The sequence below is a fragment of the Melitaea cinxia genome, chromosome 4 (assembly GCF_905220565.1).
Source record: "Melitaea cinxia chromosome 4, ilMelCinx1.1, whole genome shotgun sequence".
Taxonomy (NCBI): Eukaryota; Metazoa; Arthropoda; class Insecta; order Lepidoptera; family Nymphalidae; genus Melitaea; species Melitaea cinxia.
In genome coordinates, this window is record NC_059397.1 from 2,916,980 (window position 1) to 2,934,860 (window position 17,881).

The 17,881-nt window shown below is 33.0% G+C and overlaps 1 protein-coding gene across 1 annotated transcript in view; it reads left to right on the forward strand.

Moving 5' to 3' along the window:
- LOC123670133 overlaps positions 1–17,881 on the forward strand; it is an 83,944-nt gene that overhangs the window by 49,094 nt on the left and 16,969 nt on the right. The window contains exon 2 of the mRNA XM_045603639.1: positions 13,387–13,749. Coding sequence (XP_045459595.1) covers positions 13,387–13,749 — 363 coding nt within the window. The remainder of the gene's footprint in view (positions 1–13,386; positions 13,750–17,881) is intronic.

Sequence of the window (17,881 nt, forward strand, 5' to 3'; positions counted from 1 at the left end):
TGAAACTTTTTTTACCAAGCCGCTTTTTAAATATTAACATTTTGCTACAATCTACGAAAAATAATGTTCATTTTTTGTCCGAACAAATTCTTTTTCATAAAAAGATTTTAAGAGTATTAAGAATTTAAAGAAAACTATACGAATTTTCCGGACAAAAAGTACCCTATATAATTAGGTAAAAAGTGCAAATAGATAATAACAAAGTCAAATGCAAGCGGAACGGGGCCGAGAGAATTTCGAGATCACAAGAAAATTACACAGCGCGTAGTTTTTAGTGAACGACTTAAGTCATAAGTGAGACGATTATGTTGATTGAAACCTTTTCAGCCTAATATCTTACTATTATTACTAATTACATTCAATTCATATGAATATATAGCTTTAAACGTTATATGTGAGTTACACAATTGTATTTTTGGAGCCGTATTGCGTAGGATAATAAGTTCTGACCGAAGTATTATAATTAACATTTTCCATACTTGTGAATCTGATCGATTTGTTACGTCCTCATTGTTTTAAGATTTATATAAAAATCTAATATATTTAGACTCGCTTTTCAGTTTTTGTCTTAGACCAAAACCTTATATCTTTGTAAGTTACTCCAGGACGGAATGACCTACATTCGCCGCTCGTTTTCATCCCAGAAACAACGATATTTTTGTGTTGTAAAGCGCTACTTTGTTCCACTCGCGTTTTCCCTTTTAATTAATTAAAACAAAAATCATTTTCTCCTCCGCGCAGACTTTATTGCATGCATGTTCTTAGTGCAATTAACATTTTGCTATTTAGCACGTTTTAGTTCAGTGCATCGCACAAAACAAATTAACATTTAGTTTGGCTTTATTATACTCTCTAATTTTAAAATTAGTTTAATTTTGTTCCGAAGTAGGTAGTATTACTTAAAAAAATATTGTTAATCAATACTTTATTATAAAGCTGAAAAGTTGTTTTTTTTTAATCAGTGTACGCTTTAATCTCAAAAACTGCTGGTACGAATTGATAAATTATTTTTCTGCTCCATAACTCATTTACCAGGGAACGCTATTTTTTGTCCTCAAATTAAAGCCTATGAAACTGCAGGCATAGATAGTTAAATATTTAAATGTAGTATTTGAGAAATTTAAGCTTATAATATCTTCTTGGTAGCTAGTAGTAGGTAACTAGATCTGGACTTCCACTGCAACTAATTTTAATTTAGATAATTTTTAACTTACCCGTAATTTTACAATTGGAAGAATCCCTAAAGAGCAAGTTTTCATCAAACCGCAGAAAATGAAACTGAGAATTCTCGCAAAGACAGTTCAGTTCAGTAGTATCACCTGACCTTGTCACAAAGGTCAGAAATGTAGTCATATTTTATAGAGAAAATACTTGGTGAATCCAAAGATTAATTTTGCTCGAGTTTCGTTAATTGATCTTCTTTGAAATCAAAATACCAAGTGTAAGCATATTACCCATTGGTGGCGATAGCTTGTACTAACGTACTAATGTAATCTACGATAAGAACTTATCAAAATTAATGATTGTCGTCATACAATAACGGAATAATTATCAAAGGCGAAACAGAAATTTTAGCTTTACGACCAATTTCTCCTAACAACCAACCATGACAGCTTAGTTTTTAATGAGTTATTACAGACTTGATTTTAATGCCAAATGAATTTCTTCAGTGGAAATTCCATTAAATTCACAACTATGAAATCGGTATTTTATTTTATTACTATACATAAAAGAAATAATATAAATTACAAATGTCACATAAACTCATCCGAAATTTACTGGACATTGGTGTAGTCGATATCATGAGTAGATAGACTGATATTTGACGTAGTGCTTATGTACATCATTCCGCTATGGCCATCGTGATTTATGAGTAAGGTACACTATTTAAGTAAATGTAAATTGATATTAGAGATGTCTAATAACCCAAAAACAAAGCAGTAGCCGTTGAATCAGAGCTTCATTGAGACATACATATTACTAGTATAAATATCTTGTTCAAAATCTGCACCACCTTGACTGGGAACGTACCTAAACGTTAAGGAAAATCAAAACCAAATAATAATAAAAAAACTGACTTCAATGACATCGACAAGTAATACAACTACGTAGACGAAAAAAAAAAAATAACAAACGCACTAGCCGTCACTACGATTTACGAAGGTTCACCTCTATTTCTCTGGGATACCATCATCAGATATTGGTTTCTTATCATGGTACTACCCTTGGGATATCTCCTTTCCAAAAAATCGGTTTATAAATGACGAAGTTATCTGCGAACAGACACAAAAGATACTTCCTCCTTTTCTTAAGTCGGTTAAAATATTTGCTCCAATAAGATATTCAGAGCTTTGATTGGCTTTGGATACTGTTGCTCTTGCAAGACCATCCATATACACTATATTACAATCAGATAGAGAGTACGCTTGTGTGCCACCTTGCTAGTAAAGTTAGCTAGATTCATTGAACCACCTGAAATGAACCTTCGTCCAGCTAAAACTAAACTTCGGATAATGAAAATCACTGTATCAATACAATAAGACCCAATTGTTCATACCAATTTAGTTTCCATATCGAATATTCTCTTACTAAATAATAACACGTAATATCGTGTCAGCTTACTGGATACTGGAGTCAATTTTAAACATTAATTATAGAGTTAATTGCTGATTCTTATCGATACCGAATCTAAATTCAGAATTGGTATCAGATTTAAAATACATGCAAAAGTTAAATAAAATTGTTTTACATATGCGAATATTTCTACCGAAAAAAATATGAATAATGAACTATAAATGCACTCATGTTTTGCCATAACATTTACGAGTAATTAATGAGTTCACTTCTTATTATGAAATATGTGACGTTTCCACACCGCGAACACAGCGAGCGTGTTGTTGAAAACAAATGATTTATTTATGAAAAAGTTAAAAATTAATAAAATAACCTCGGGTCGAGCGACTGAAGATTTACGAGTCAACTTGAAAAGCTAAATTTCGTTTGAAACAACTTTCGGGTTCGAATTTCTATGAATCGAACTCCGAGTACTTCTGTATAGTCACAATTGTATCCAAAAGCGAAGTTGTTCTGTTAGATTTATTGAAACGAAAACTATTTGTGGAAATTCAAATAGTTCAATGGCTTGAAAGTCTATTCATGGTAGAATTAATTTCGTTGTACATACTTAATTAGTATGCGAAGTATTTGGAGCTATGTAATCGAATATATGTAATCAAATTAAACATTTAATGTTACACATAGTATGAATGAAGTACTGTTTGTTGATTGTCAATTATGAAGCACATGAAATTAGATCTTTCACAAAAATCCCTTTGATAGTTTAATAATTAAATAATTAATGTCTTAAACTAAATCAATATCCTTAAATGTACGTTACTTTCATCGAGCAATACTTACGAGTCGTCTCATGTATTTCACCATAATATTATATACATATAATGTTATTAAGAATAGCTTTATTTTCACTTAGTTACAGATGTCCATATTCTTTTTTCCTTCACTTTCAATTAATTATGATAATATCTGACTGAAAAGTCATCAACTCTTTCTGTACTCTTTACTAGTATTCAATAGTAATATAGAAATATCGATGAAATTTGTTGATAGATGTTTGTTTTGGCTGTTGCTCTGGCGGTCGCGGTTTGGTATACGCTCATGACAAACATTTGTATTGATCACACAAATGTTTGCCGTGGTCTAGATGTTTATGCAGTCCTTGTGGGTCTCCCCACTGTACCTCTGAAAACACGTTAAGCCGGTCCCGATTGTTATAATGTATATCTAATAGCGATCGTTACTCATAGTAAGGAATATATCCGCCAACCCGCATTGGAGCAGCGTGATGGATTAAGCTCTTATTCTTCTCCAAAATGGGAAAAGAGGCCTATGCCTATTACAGGTTGAAGCGAAACGTTTTTTTTATTTCACTTGGTCGGCAAACAGGCGTACGGCTCACCTGATGGTAAGAGATTACCGTAGTTTATAGATGCCTGCAACACCAGAAGCATCGCAAGCGCGTTGCCGACCCAATTCTCAACCCTCCCCTCTCTTAGGAGCTCTAGTCACCTTACTCACCAACAGGAACACAATACTGCTTGAAAAAAGTATTATTTAGCTGTGATGTTCTGTAAGGTCGAGGTACTACCCCAGCCGGGCTGCTCCATATTTTGAGCAGGAAATTCCAGCTGTGCCCTACCTCAGTGAAAATGACTGAAAATATGTTATATCATACATAAGGACATTTAAACTCAAAATATAGTATATTTTCCTTAATAATTTATTACTACGTACATATATAGCACAAGTTTAGTGAAGATAATAAAATAATGATAAGGAAACATTGGGGTTCATTACGAAATGAAGATAATTTCTCGTGTGGCGTTTCCTTGTTGTCTCGGCTCCATTATCTCATGATAAATGCTGTTGTAATGAGGAAGATGTTTTTTTTGCATCATAATTATCAAAGGTAATAAATTCATTAATATTATCACTTAAAGTGTATTATTTGTATTTAAATTTGTTTAGGGATAATAATAAAGGATAATAAAATATACAAGTTTGGCAGTATCCCTCTGATTTTAATGGACAGTCGCTGGTTTTCTCATTTAGCTTCAATCTGTCCTGTAAAAAAATAGTTTTTTTATTTATAGTTTTTTATATGCTTGTGTGTTTTATGAACTCTGTGATAACTTCTTCAATTGTGGACCAATACTAAACACTTTATTTTTTCCCTGAAATAATCAGAAGTGATTCACCTTGTAAAGGTTCAGAAATATTTCGACTTTGTCAAATGAGGTTAGGTTTGCGGAAGCTGGGGAAAATCATAACTTTTATACTTCTCAGAAAATGAACCTTATTGTATGTATTTTTGTCTGTACATTGGTTCTTTACTAAATAATAGGCTAATCACTGTGGTGGGATGGTTGATGCTTGCGCTAGAATTTTTCAATGGTCATGAGGAAATAAAAGCGTCTCGTTGACTAGGATTGTTACTGCTAGTAGCTATTGCATCCGAAAATCAACTAACAATTATATTTCAATAATAGTTGGGGTCCTTCTTACATATATTTTTGTACATAACCAACATACTCATTCGTTTTTGAATTACGTCGGCTAGTTTCAACAACAAATTATGAAAATGAATTTAATTACTTTGAGAGGATTACTCATAAAAAATATGTAATTAAGAAGTGAATACTTGTTTAATTGAATGACTTCTTTCATCATTACAGCCTATACAGTCCACTGCTGGACATAGGCCTCCACAAGTTTACGCCAAAAATAACGTGAACTCATGTGTTTTGCCCATAGTCACCACGCTGGGCAGGCGGGTTGGTGACCGCAGTACTGGCTTTGTCGTACCGAAGACGCTGCTGCCCGTCTTCGGCCTGTGTATTTCAAAGCCAGCAGTTGGATGGTTATCCCGCCATCGGTCGGCTTCTTAAGTTCCAAGGTGGTTGTGGAACCTTGTTATCCCTTAGTCGCCTCTTACGACACCCACGGGAAGAGAGGGGGTGGCTAAATTCTTTAGTGCCGTAGCCACACAGCACAACGACTTCTTTACTTATAAAAATAAACACGTAAACATTTAGACGTGACTGAGTCATTAAACTATAAACAAGACTTAAAATCAACAAAGGGAAAAAAATATATAAAATCAACGTTGTAAAAACTGCTTATTTGCATGATTCGGTTAATTGTTGCGTAAAAAAGGGAACTACGTTAAAAATTTAAATTTGTGTAAAAATTGGGGCAAAATTTAAATAATAAAGGCGGTCGACACGATAAATGACAGAGTAAAAGTGCGATCGTTACTGTCAGATGCATGTAGCCCTGGCAAAGGAAAGCCGTTATTAATAGCTGCTGGGCAACCCTGGGTTTCCGCAGGGAAATAATATATCGCGACCTTTCGCTGCTACGCTCTTGGAAATGTGAAGCAAAGTAGGATTGTAACTGACACTTGCGCTATAGCGAGCAACTAGTGCGAAACTGAAGTCTGAAAATTGATAAATTTTATTAGGGGGCTCTTGATATAACAACTATCTTCATCTCTGTTCGACCTTTATTGTTAATTCCAAGAACAGGATAAAACTTGTCTCATTAACATCAACGTTCGTCCACACTTCTCTTGACCTTACAAATGGGACGTCTCTTAATTTTCTTAACTTTCCTGCTTTGGTAAATATTATTTATACTGTGACAGATCTTAAAAAAACGATCGACGTTTTTGTTACCCAAAGAAGTTATCTTTGGGTTTGCTGGATTCTCGTAAATTTTTTTGAAGTGAGACTTCTTTAGCCCGCTTGCCTTAGGGAGTAAGCTTGTGAATGCGTGATGATAGTGTTACAAAAAGTGTGATCGGGAGAGGCGAACGGAGCAAGAGAGATAGTTGCGAGCACGCATTTTCTTTCTCTCTTTCTCTGTTAGCCAGTTACGTTTCGTATATTTAAAACACAGTGCAGGCTTATTGTGCAAAAGTTTTACTTCAGTCGTGTGGTCTAAAGCACACTCGTTTTTTGTACTAAAAATGCTATAAGCCTTATTCTACTAAGCCGACAAATATTTTGCGTTGGATGTAAATTTAAAATAAATACAGTAAGAACGTACAAAAAGAATGAAGACGATTCTGGAGGAGAGCTATATTTTAATTCCAGGGAAATTTTATACATACAGATAGATACAATACTTCCCCTTAACACTTCTTATTTGAGAGAAGATCCTTTGTGATATGAAAATGTTTTCCTTGTATTGTATTGAATAATTTAATCTCGTCAAACCTACCTCAGCAACTGAGGTAGGGTATAGAAGGAAATCCGTATCAAAATCTGGATCAGTCCGACTGGGGTAGCACCTTAACCTTTGAGAAGATTACAGCTAAAAAAATACTGCTTTCAAGTAGCAGCTCCTGAGAGAGATTGGGGTAGGTTCGACAACGCACTTGCAATGCTTTTGGTATTGCAGGCGTCTATAAGCTACGGTGATCGTTAACCACGAGGTGAGCTGAACGCTTGTTTGTCGACATAGTTGTATAAAAAAAAAACTGTATTTTTACGAGACATACGGCTGAATATTTTTGTGATCTTCTTAGAAAGATTTTCTGAAGCATCATCTATATAAATAGTAAAATTTTAAGCATACGAATCCAGAACAAAAGTTTAACTATAAATAAAATGCTTAAACAACTTCCAAGCCTCCTGGGTTTCTTAATGGCTTGACCTTTTTGGTTAAACTAGTTCCTTTATTTTGTTCTGACCTACTTACCGTTTTAGAAAACGAAATTCGATTAGAATCGATTTGTGGGTATGCTTCCGGATAATAAACACCATCGTTATATTGGAAACTGTTTACCAACTTTAGATGTAATAAATTATTTATCCCTGATAGAAAAGGGATAATGTTCAAAACACGCCGTGTTGCATCAATCCAGTTTTTTCGTATCAAGAACAATATATATATATATATATATATATATATATATATATATATATATATATATATATATATATAGGAATATATTTTGTAAAAGATTCCAAGATAACCAAAATACAGGCTAGTGCTAAGACAATTTAATACTTAACTCCGATTTTTTTTAAAGTTTAATATTCTACTACTAATGAAAGGAAAATGCACTACATTACACAACCAACGGTATTCTTTAAGGAATAACAGGGTAAAAATATTTCTTACAATGTACAAACTTGGTAATATTTTTTCGTTTATATTATTTGCTCTCTTATAAAAGAAATTAGCTTCACAAAAATTTATTACTTGTTAAAATATTTTCGAGTTAAAAGTACATCAAAAAAAAAAAAAAAATCTGAAGTTGTGATGTTAAGTTGTGATAGTCATATATATAATATAATTCCAGAATTATTTTCAAAAGAATCTTCTTAGACGTGATAAGAATAGATTCTATGAGTATATGCAATGAAGTGCTGTGTGGCTACGGCACTGTGCTGTGTGGCTACGGCACTAAAGAATTTAGCCACCCCCTCTCTTCCCGTGGGTGTCGTAAGAGGCGACTAAGGGATAACAAGGTTCCACAACCATCTTGGAACTTAAGAAGCCGACCGATGGCGGGATAACCATCCAACTGCTGGCTTTGAAATACACAGGCCGAAGACGGGCAGCAGCGTCTTCGGTGCGACAAAGCCAGTACTGCGGTCACCAACCCGCCTGCCCAGCGTGGTGACTATGGGCAAAACACATGAGTTCACGTTATTTTTGGCGTAAACTTGTGGAGGCCTATGTCCAGCAGTGGACTGTATAGGCTGTAATGATTGATTGATTGATGATGCAATGAAGAAGATAAAGACATAATTATGACTATTACTTGGATTCATAATAACCTTTACTTGCAGTTTTATTGTAAGTTTAAGTCTTTTATATAAAGGAAAAATGTCGATCTTAATTCCCCATATTATTTTATTACAGGTTAGTGAAAATAATAGTAACAAAGGTAATGTTGTTAAATAATTAATGATGATAGTTGGAACTGGAAGGCTGTACACATTATTCAAGGCAAGCTAATATCAGACTAGAAAAAAATATTTGTAACGTACAAACGATACACTAGACACTTGTCTAGAGTCTTGAGAAGTCATATAAATGTGGTTTTTTTTATACAACTAGGTAGTGAAACAAGCGTACGGCTCATCTGATGGTTAGTGATTACTGTAGTTTATAGACGCCTGCAACACCAGAAGCATCGCAAGTGCGTTGCCAACCCTACCCAATGATCAAATATTTGTTCACTTTATTACACGTAAACTTGTGTATTTGTAGTGTACATAAATGTTCTTTTTTCGCCGCTCACCCTTTGGTGCTCAGACGGAATTAAATATAAATAGAATCGAAGGGTCTGCCAGGGTTACATAATCAAATTAAAAAATAATATGGCGTTCGAGCGCCAACTCCTGTTCAAGCAAAGCTTGTTGGTATTTTATGTAGGTTATATTTTGTTAAAAGGATTACTTTATTTTATTTGACGCACACTTAATAGATTACTAAATTTATATTTTATTGGTATTTAAAACACCTTTATGAAATTAGTTTAAACCGTAAATCTAGAAACTGTGTTTTAGAATATCGCGCATATTGTACCTTATACTCGCTTTGAGGAAGCTATTGTCTACGTAACGGCAGCAATTCCTCGCACTCCTAGTTTCAAGGGTTCATATGCATGCCTTATCTTCTACAACAGGGCGTTGTAATCTTAACCCAAACCCTTACCCTCTGACTTACCACGCCCCGCTCGATGCCGGTAAATTGCCAGTAAACACACACACTGCGTGCTCTAAGCTGTTCTAATATCGAATGCAACTCACGGCAGGTAATGTATACCTTCTTCGGGTTAGGAGAAATATTAGTAGAACTGCTGTTTTCATAAATAAAAATCTTTGTCTGCTTAAAACATAGTGATGTAGTTTGCGAGTGTTAATTTTAGTGTTACTTTCATTTTATTCTGAGTAATATACGTAATATAATGTTACCTTGTTAATAAAGATTCGTTTGATCTATTCATTTGCTTTGATCAGTAATTATTACTATTAGTGGTCACAGTGGTTGAAATTCGACCATAATTAAATTAAATTCTAAGTTTGAACATTATTACGGTTAATAATTCTCTTCTGTAATAATAAACAAAAGAGCGTAAAGAGCAATAATATATGCGTGTGTGTGTCAAATACATGGTAGTGTGTGTAATGTCTATTAAATTGATTTAGTGTACTCTTTATGCATAATTTAAAAAAAAATATTAGCATTCTGCACTCCTTCCCTATACCAAATATTAGTGTGCGAAATTGCATACTCCTTCATCTACGCAATTTCCGTAAAAAGGGGTATACAGTTTTCTATTCACGTATTAATATATAGATTTATTAATAAAATGATATACAATTTGTATAAATGCAGCTATAGCTTTTTATTTCATTTTTTTTTATAAATCTATACGTCTTTTAAATAGTACAAAACACTATCGAAATATAAGAACCTAATTATTTCTGTCGTGTATAAGATACATGTCGAAAAAATACTCGATGAAAAATAAAAATTCAACAATTCTCACTAGAAAAGTATTCCTGCTAGATTTTTCTAAGCACTTGACACGTGACACTCGACGAGACGTTGACACAATCATGTTATAACAACGGCTTGTACAAGCCACATATCTGACTATTCACGTCTGCTGACCGGAAGATTTATCTAAATGTGACAGACTCGCTCGTTAGTGAGGATTCTGAACTACTAGAGCTCTTGGGATCCTCTCTGATATATTTCAGCAAATTTCTGACGTGAACGGGAACAGTTTTTGGTATTGTTGATTTTATTTATATGGAATACTTTTTAATTTCAGAGGTCAATAAGTATGCTTTCTATATCTTTATAATTTCTTAAACGCTTAATTTTAAGTTCATTTTTAATTTTTGTTTTAATTATAGCTCAATGATGTCACGTTTTATGCTGAAAACCAATAAATATATTTCCAATAACATATGAATGTCACCGTATGAGAAAAACGATTAAATTAAGCCTTTTTACTAAATTATTCTCTCTCTATTTGCGGTTTGATATAATATTATTATAACAAAAAGAGACATTAAAAAATTTACATGAACAAAATAAAAATATATAAAATTTACCAAATGCACATCGGCACTTAAAATTAAAAGTTGAAAATTTCCATGATTGACAACATTAAATAAATCGAAAGCCTTAAAAGATATTCATGAATTCGTCATCAGACACTCAAATCTATTCACTTTGTCCTTTCGGATGTCCACTGATAAATTTTAAGTATATTTTGAATTTTTAGATAGCATTCGCTTTTAAGAAGTAACAAGGATGAATTTAAATCAGCTTTCAACAACATTGACTCGAGTATTACATAAATATTAATGCCTTCAAAAGAGTCACGGCTGCGGATTAGGTGAAAGCCATATTTGACTGTAAACTAGAAAACTTTGGGATACTCTATGTTAATGTTGTATATTTGATGTTCTATTTTTAAACAATGTTGGTAGTAAAAGACCTATTGTATCAACAACGACTAGAACTTTTACTTATTTAAAAAAAAAAAAAATTATAATACTCAGTAAATAACACGTGGAAAACGTTTAAATCTCTCACCAAAAATATAATTTGTACCGCAAATAAAGAAACACTACACAATGAAGTAGGAGGAAAATTGTTTGTTGAATACACGACAAAAACACTAATATTCAGACAATGAAAAACACATACACAGCCTATAAAATATTTGTAATGTGATATCTTTTACATAACTGTTAGTACAATTGACACATGCTGTGAATAAACACACCACCTTATTATCAGGTGAAAGACTACTACTTATCTAGAATTATATTATTTTCAGTAGCTACATCAGTCGGTTGTTACTTGTAACACAAGTACCGAATTACTTCTAAACTTAGAAAAACACGACCGTATGTTTAAAGATATTCATTTACTATGTATTATATTTGAAGAACATCTTAATAAAAAAATAGCATCAATAATTTGTTTTTGGTTTTCATTGACGAAGTGAAGACAACGTACTTTACTGGTGTCTTAAATTATTCTTGTCTCTTTTTGTCATAAAACGTTAGTGAGCTAGACTATTGATTTGGATTAATATTTAACAGTTTACGATACAGGAGTGTTCTGATGTCGTGATGATGCCGTACAATATTGGTTTTCCCTATTATTATTGACACTTCCATTAATGCGCTGTCAGTCACATGGAATTGTTTTTGTTTACATGAAAAAGGAACATTATAAATCAATGTTGATTATAGAATAAATATTAACGGAAATCGTGTTCTATGTTCTTATATTTTTTCGTATTACTATCACTCGTAATCAAAAAATTGTTAACATTCAAAATTTTAATTCTGACAATTTTTAAAAAATTGGATTTTGTATTAATATTAGTTTTTATTCGTTTAATACCGGAATAGTTCAAAGATGTCAAAACTACTTTGACGAACACTTAGTTTGACGGCTCTCGAACTGATCCGTAGGTGGCATTTATTATTTTAATACAACTGTATCAAGTGAACAAGCTTTTGTAATTTAATTGTGAAAACATGTAATTGGTGTATTGTTTTAATTTGGATATGTTTTTTTTTGTAATGAAACACTGTTTGTTTTCCGAATAAATAAAAATAAAAATAAAATAAAATGTCAACACCATATTCCAAATGGTTAATATTACTTTACGATTAATCAGTTGTCATCTTTATTATCTGTTTTGTAGGGTAGTTACGCAATAAATACTGTTACCATTTAAATTTATGTTTCTAACAATTTTATAAGATTGTATTGATTGTAATTTTATTAGATTGTAGTGTTCTTACTGTAATTTTTATTTGTTGAAGTACCGGAAGAGCATAAAGATAGTGATACCATCTTCCGAATAGTTAATAATAATTTTCTGATTGGCCAGTCGCCATTTTGTAATCTATTGGCGCGATTGTTGTCCTATAAATATGATAATTTTTAAGTAAAGAGGCAGTTATTGTTTAATTATTGTGCGGCTACTCGATAAGTGGCGTATAAGTGATTAGTGTGATAACGTTTTCAATGAAGTTAAAAGTCTTTATTGTGAATGAATAACTATAGGTTTGAAGTGAGGTATTATTGTTGCATTGAGTATTCTCAGTCGTGTTCTACACAATTTATTAAGATTTACTTGTGTTTAACTTTTAGTTCTTTTTAATTTAATCGGATTCAACTGTTCGTCGGACGAACTGTTTTATTTAGAAAAGAAAACAGTTCTACCTATATTGTACATAATAACCGATTGATATATATTTGAGATATTTTTGCACAAATCTAAGGGTAGGTTGTTAATAAGTCGAGGCACAATATAAGCGGTTGTATGCTAACCATACATATTGTTAGCTCGCTGCGTACGTTGTCTCTCAGTGATTGCCCAATATAAGTGTGATAAGTCATCGTGGTGTTTTTCTTCGCTATCAAGTACAAAATGAGTCTAATCAGTAAATTCCACAGAAGAAAATTCAGCATTTTTAAAACGAAAACTTATTAGCTAAATAACTAAGCTCAAATGAGTTCACGACCTTTCGATTACCGCCCACGTGTTTATCTCAGGCTTCATAGCCCTCATTTATTTATAATAACGTATTAACTTCTTAGCTTTACGTAATAACAGCTTTTACAATGATTTACACTTAATTTTTTGTTGTCTGTGTATTATGTAAAGAGTAACTGAGATACTAACATAATTTAATATAAATATTATTGTTAGATTACTTTAAGATTGATAACTTTGGACGGTTAAACTTTTGGGTAAAATTGAAACAAACTTCCGAGTAAACAATGAAATCTCTTTTGTTACAGGACTTAACGCCGTGAAGATAGTGAAAATTGTGGTGCCAGAAATAATTCAGTACGGTGTACAAGACGCCGTGATATTAGACTGTGATTATGAGTACGATAACGATACATCGGGTTTAGTTGTGAAATGGTTCTTCAAGAACAAAGCGAGACCCGTTTATCAATGGATTCCATCGCAGAAACCTCAGGATTTGGGAATATTAAGAGGTCGAGTCGATTTGACGTATCGTGTTTCAAACGATCCCTTAAAAATGCATAGAGCTCTTCGTATTGTAAAACCTAACACAGATATTTCTGGTGAATATACGTGTGTCGTGTCGACGTTTATGGATGAAGACTCGAAGACGAAACAAATGATTGTATTCGGTGAGTGCTTTTTTATGGTATGTTTAATGTTTGATGCAGCGTTTTGTAGATTGGAGACAACTGAACGTTACATTTCGATATGAAATAGATAAGGTAATTACTATTGTTGTTTTAACTGTGTCGTTTGTTATTAACTTAATTTTTATTATATAGATTAGAATCTATTTATATTAAGCTAAACAGGATTAAATGTTTTAAGCCACTATCTAAATTATTTGATATTTGCAGACGATACGAAATTGCTTCTACAGTTAAGTCCCCAGTCACTGATAATCATCGAATCATTACGTTCAATTAGCATTAAAGTAAGCCTTAAGTTTAATATCTTAAGTATTATGACAATGATAAAAACTTTGAAAAGAGCACTAAATGGATAACAATTAAAATATTGAGATTACTGTAGACGTTTACCTAGGAAAGAGATTGCTAGCCTGAAAAAAAATGTTTCATAGTAATAATCATACCGTTAATTATTAAAATCAAGTATTTATATATGAAATAGTAGCTGTACCGCGAGTTTGTCCGCGTGGAATTTAACAAGAAAGTAGTAAAGTATTATTAAGTTTTCAGAGTTATAAGATAAATAAATTTCTAAAATAAAACTAGTCTAATTTACTCTTTACTACATTAGCTATCTGCCAGTAAAAGTCCCGTCAAAATCCAGCCGTTTCAGAGATTAATTGGAACAAACAGACAGACAAAAATTGTAAAAAATGTTATTTTGGTATAGGTACTGTATATCTATACGCATTTAGTAAAAAGCGGTTATTTTAATATTACAGATAGACACTCCAATTTTATTTATTTGTATAGATTAAGATGCGGCTGTATTAATACGCTTACGCTTCAGCCTGTAATATCCCACTACTGGGCATAGGCCTCTTTTCCCATGTAGGAGAAGGATCAGAGCTTAATCCACCTCGCTGTTCCAATGCGGGTTGGCGGATATATTCCCTGCTATGAGTAACGATCGCTATCAGGTGTACATGATGACAATCGAGACCGACGGCTTAATGTGCTCTCCGAGGCACGATAGGGAGACCCACAAAGACTACACAAACATCCAGACCATGGCAAACATCTGTATGGCCAATACAAATGTTTGTCATGTGCGGGTATCGAACCTGCAATCGCCAGCGCAACAGGCACAATCCATAGCCGTGACCGTTACGCCAACGCGGCTGTATTAATATTTCACTTTATCTATGTTTTTAGGGCTAAGAAAAATCGTATTGAACGGCTATGCAGAAGTACCTTGCCAGAGCAGCTCGTATATCATTGAGACAGAGTAAATTAAAAAAAAAGAGCTAGGAATTTGTTTTTACGTTGAACGTAATCTATAACAGCCGTGGAACCCTCATTTGAAGGAACGCTGATAGGAGTCGAACATCAAATAGAATGTACAAAATACAGTACAGTACAGATTCACAATTATTTGAAAGTTAAATAAATATTTTATTATATTTGTTCAAACAACAAAATCTCTAGAAATAAAAATAAAATAAAATCTAATTTTATCATTAGTTTCAAGAAAATTATTTAAACTTCCGACGGAAATACTCTGTCCTCGACATAAGTGAACGTTGTACAGAATTTCATATTTCGAGCAATCGTCTCGTAAACGTTTATTCCCCTCGTATGATATATTTTTCACAGACTTTTTGTAATTTCATGTAATTGGAGTAGAAAAAAAACTATCTATTTGCTTAATAATAAATAAAATTGGAGTGTGTGTATGTATACATGGTACATATACCAAAATAACATTTTTAACAATTTTTGTCTGTCTGTCTGTCTGACTGCCTGTCTGTCTGATTGTTTCGGCTAATCTCTGAAACGATTTTGACGGGACTTTTACTGGCAGATAGTTGATGTAATAAGAAGTAACTTAGGCTACTTTTATTTTAGAAATTTATTTATTTTGTAACTCTCCGAACTGAACAATATTTTTTTTGATTCTACGCGGATGAAGTCGCGGGCATAGTTACTACTAAATATAAGACATCCGTCGTGGTAGCAACTAACATTTAGTGAAGGCAACACAGCTCAGCCTATTCCAGTCCACTGCTGGACATGGGCCTCCCTATACCATACTATACATATTTTTTATATATTTTACAACTGATGTCATATATAAACAACTTTTTCGGATTTTATCGCGTTGTATTCTGTTTTTTAGATGCCCGACATTTCGGATGCTTTATGGCAACCATGGTCACGGTAGGTCCAGTCCTTCAGTCCAGTTCTCCAGAAAAAGTTCTTTCATTATAATTAGTGAAATTCGCGTAAACATTAGAAAACATTCCTGTAATATTATATATTTATTTTTTATTTGAAATTCAACAGCGTTACAATTCGTATATATACAATATAAAATAAATATTTATGTTTTTTAAAAAAATATATAAAAAATACACAAACATTTAAAAGATTGAATTGTTTAAAACGTTACGAATATTCTGTCGTATTATTAAGTCATATTTCCAAAAAGAAGTTGACAGCTGACGCTTTACTCTCACCACTTCCACTTCCTTATCCTTTTCCTCACGTTTCGAACCAAACAAGTTTGTGTACCAGCCAGCATCTGTTGTCCGTTCCGTATCTCTTTTTACGTTCAGTCGTAAGGCTTCGATCATCGGAACAAATGGCTTATGGTCTTCGTTTTATGTCCGTCAGATTATTGGCTATAAATTTTAAAGCTTATGCTTCTTTTCAATAATACCTGATGTAATATCAACGGTGTCGGTCAATAAAATAGGGCTGAGATAACACTGGCGTTAGTTTCAATTTACGTGTTCAAAGTCCGAATAAAGAAAGAAACACCAAAGTTAATATGAAAAAATATTACAACTGCCTTTGAAGTAACTCTAATTGTGATTTAGAAGTATTTAGATATGACTCTTTGCTTGGCTTTCAACCAAATCCAAAAGTTATTGGATAGTTTCAAGTATATTTAAATACGAGCATATGTAAATAAATAATAAATTTGATTGGATGAAAAAAAAATCATAATTGTCTCTCTTCAGTATATCGCAGTCCATTGCTGGACACAGGACAAAGTTTGCATCAAACATCCTGGTTATTCGCAATCCTCATCTAGCCTTCGCCAGCAATCTTACGTAGATCGTCGGTCCAGCGCAGCGCAGGACGTCCTGCGGCCCGCTCAACCGTCGATCTCAGTTTCATAAGTGAATTAAATAAACACAATTAAAAATCTCTATTGCTAACCTGCAAATAAGCATTTTCGTAATATATTAGCTGTATGGCTACGGCAATAAAGAATATAGCCACACTCTCCCAATACCACCTTGGAACTTATAAAGCCGACCGATGGCGGGATAGCCATCCAACTGCTGGCTTTGAAATACACAGGCCGAAGACGGGCAGCAATATCTTCGGTGCGACAAAGCCAGCCCTGCGGTCACCAACCCGCCTGCCCAGCGTGGTGACTATGGGCAACACACATGAGTTCATGCCATTTTTCGGCGCGAACTTGTGGAGGCCCATATGTCCAACATTGGACTGCTGATAGGCTGAAGTGATGAATATATTAACTAAATATACAATATAATACATAACCATATTTTTTGTTATTATAATTTTGGTATAAATTATACTATTTGTATAACAAACAACGTTATACTAATTGAAATATTCAAATAGACAATATAAACAATTAATAAAACCAATAATATTGAAATATTCTCACTTAGCTGTATAAATTTATATTCTATTTTATCTAGTGGAATTAATTTGAATAAGTGATTTAAAATGAGTCACGGGTATCGAAATTTTGAAAACGCTTCGCTAAATCTGCAGTGTTGTCAATTATAGCAGTGTTCGAAAGTTTGACCTAATTTATTCATTGATCTTCCATTTACTTTATAATATTAGTTACATTTCAAATATTAGATAAATCTAAATAAAAGGTTATGTACACTTTGTCATGAAAAAAAAAAACGTTTAACGATACTATTACCCAGAGACTATCACATAATTTTAATAAGTTTCTATAAGGAAAATCTGTAATATTTCCGCATAAAACATTCCAAAGCCACGCGGTGCTGACTATAAATTTAAATGTTTCATTTCCATTCACTCTGATAAAACCAAAGAAAAATATGAAATAATT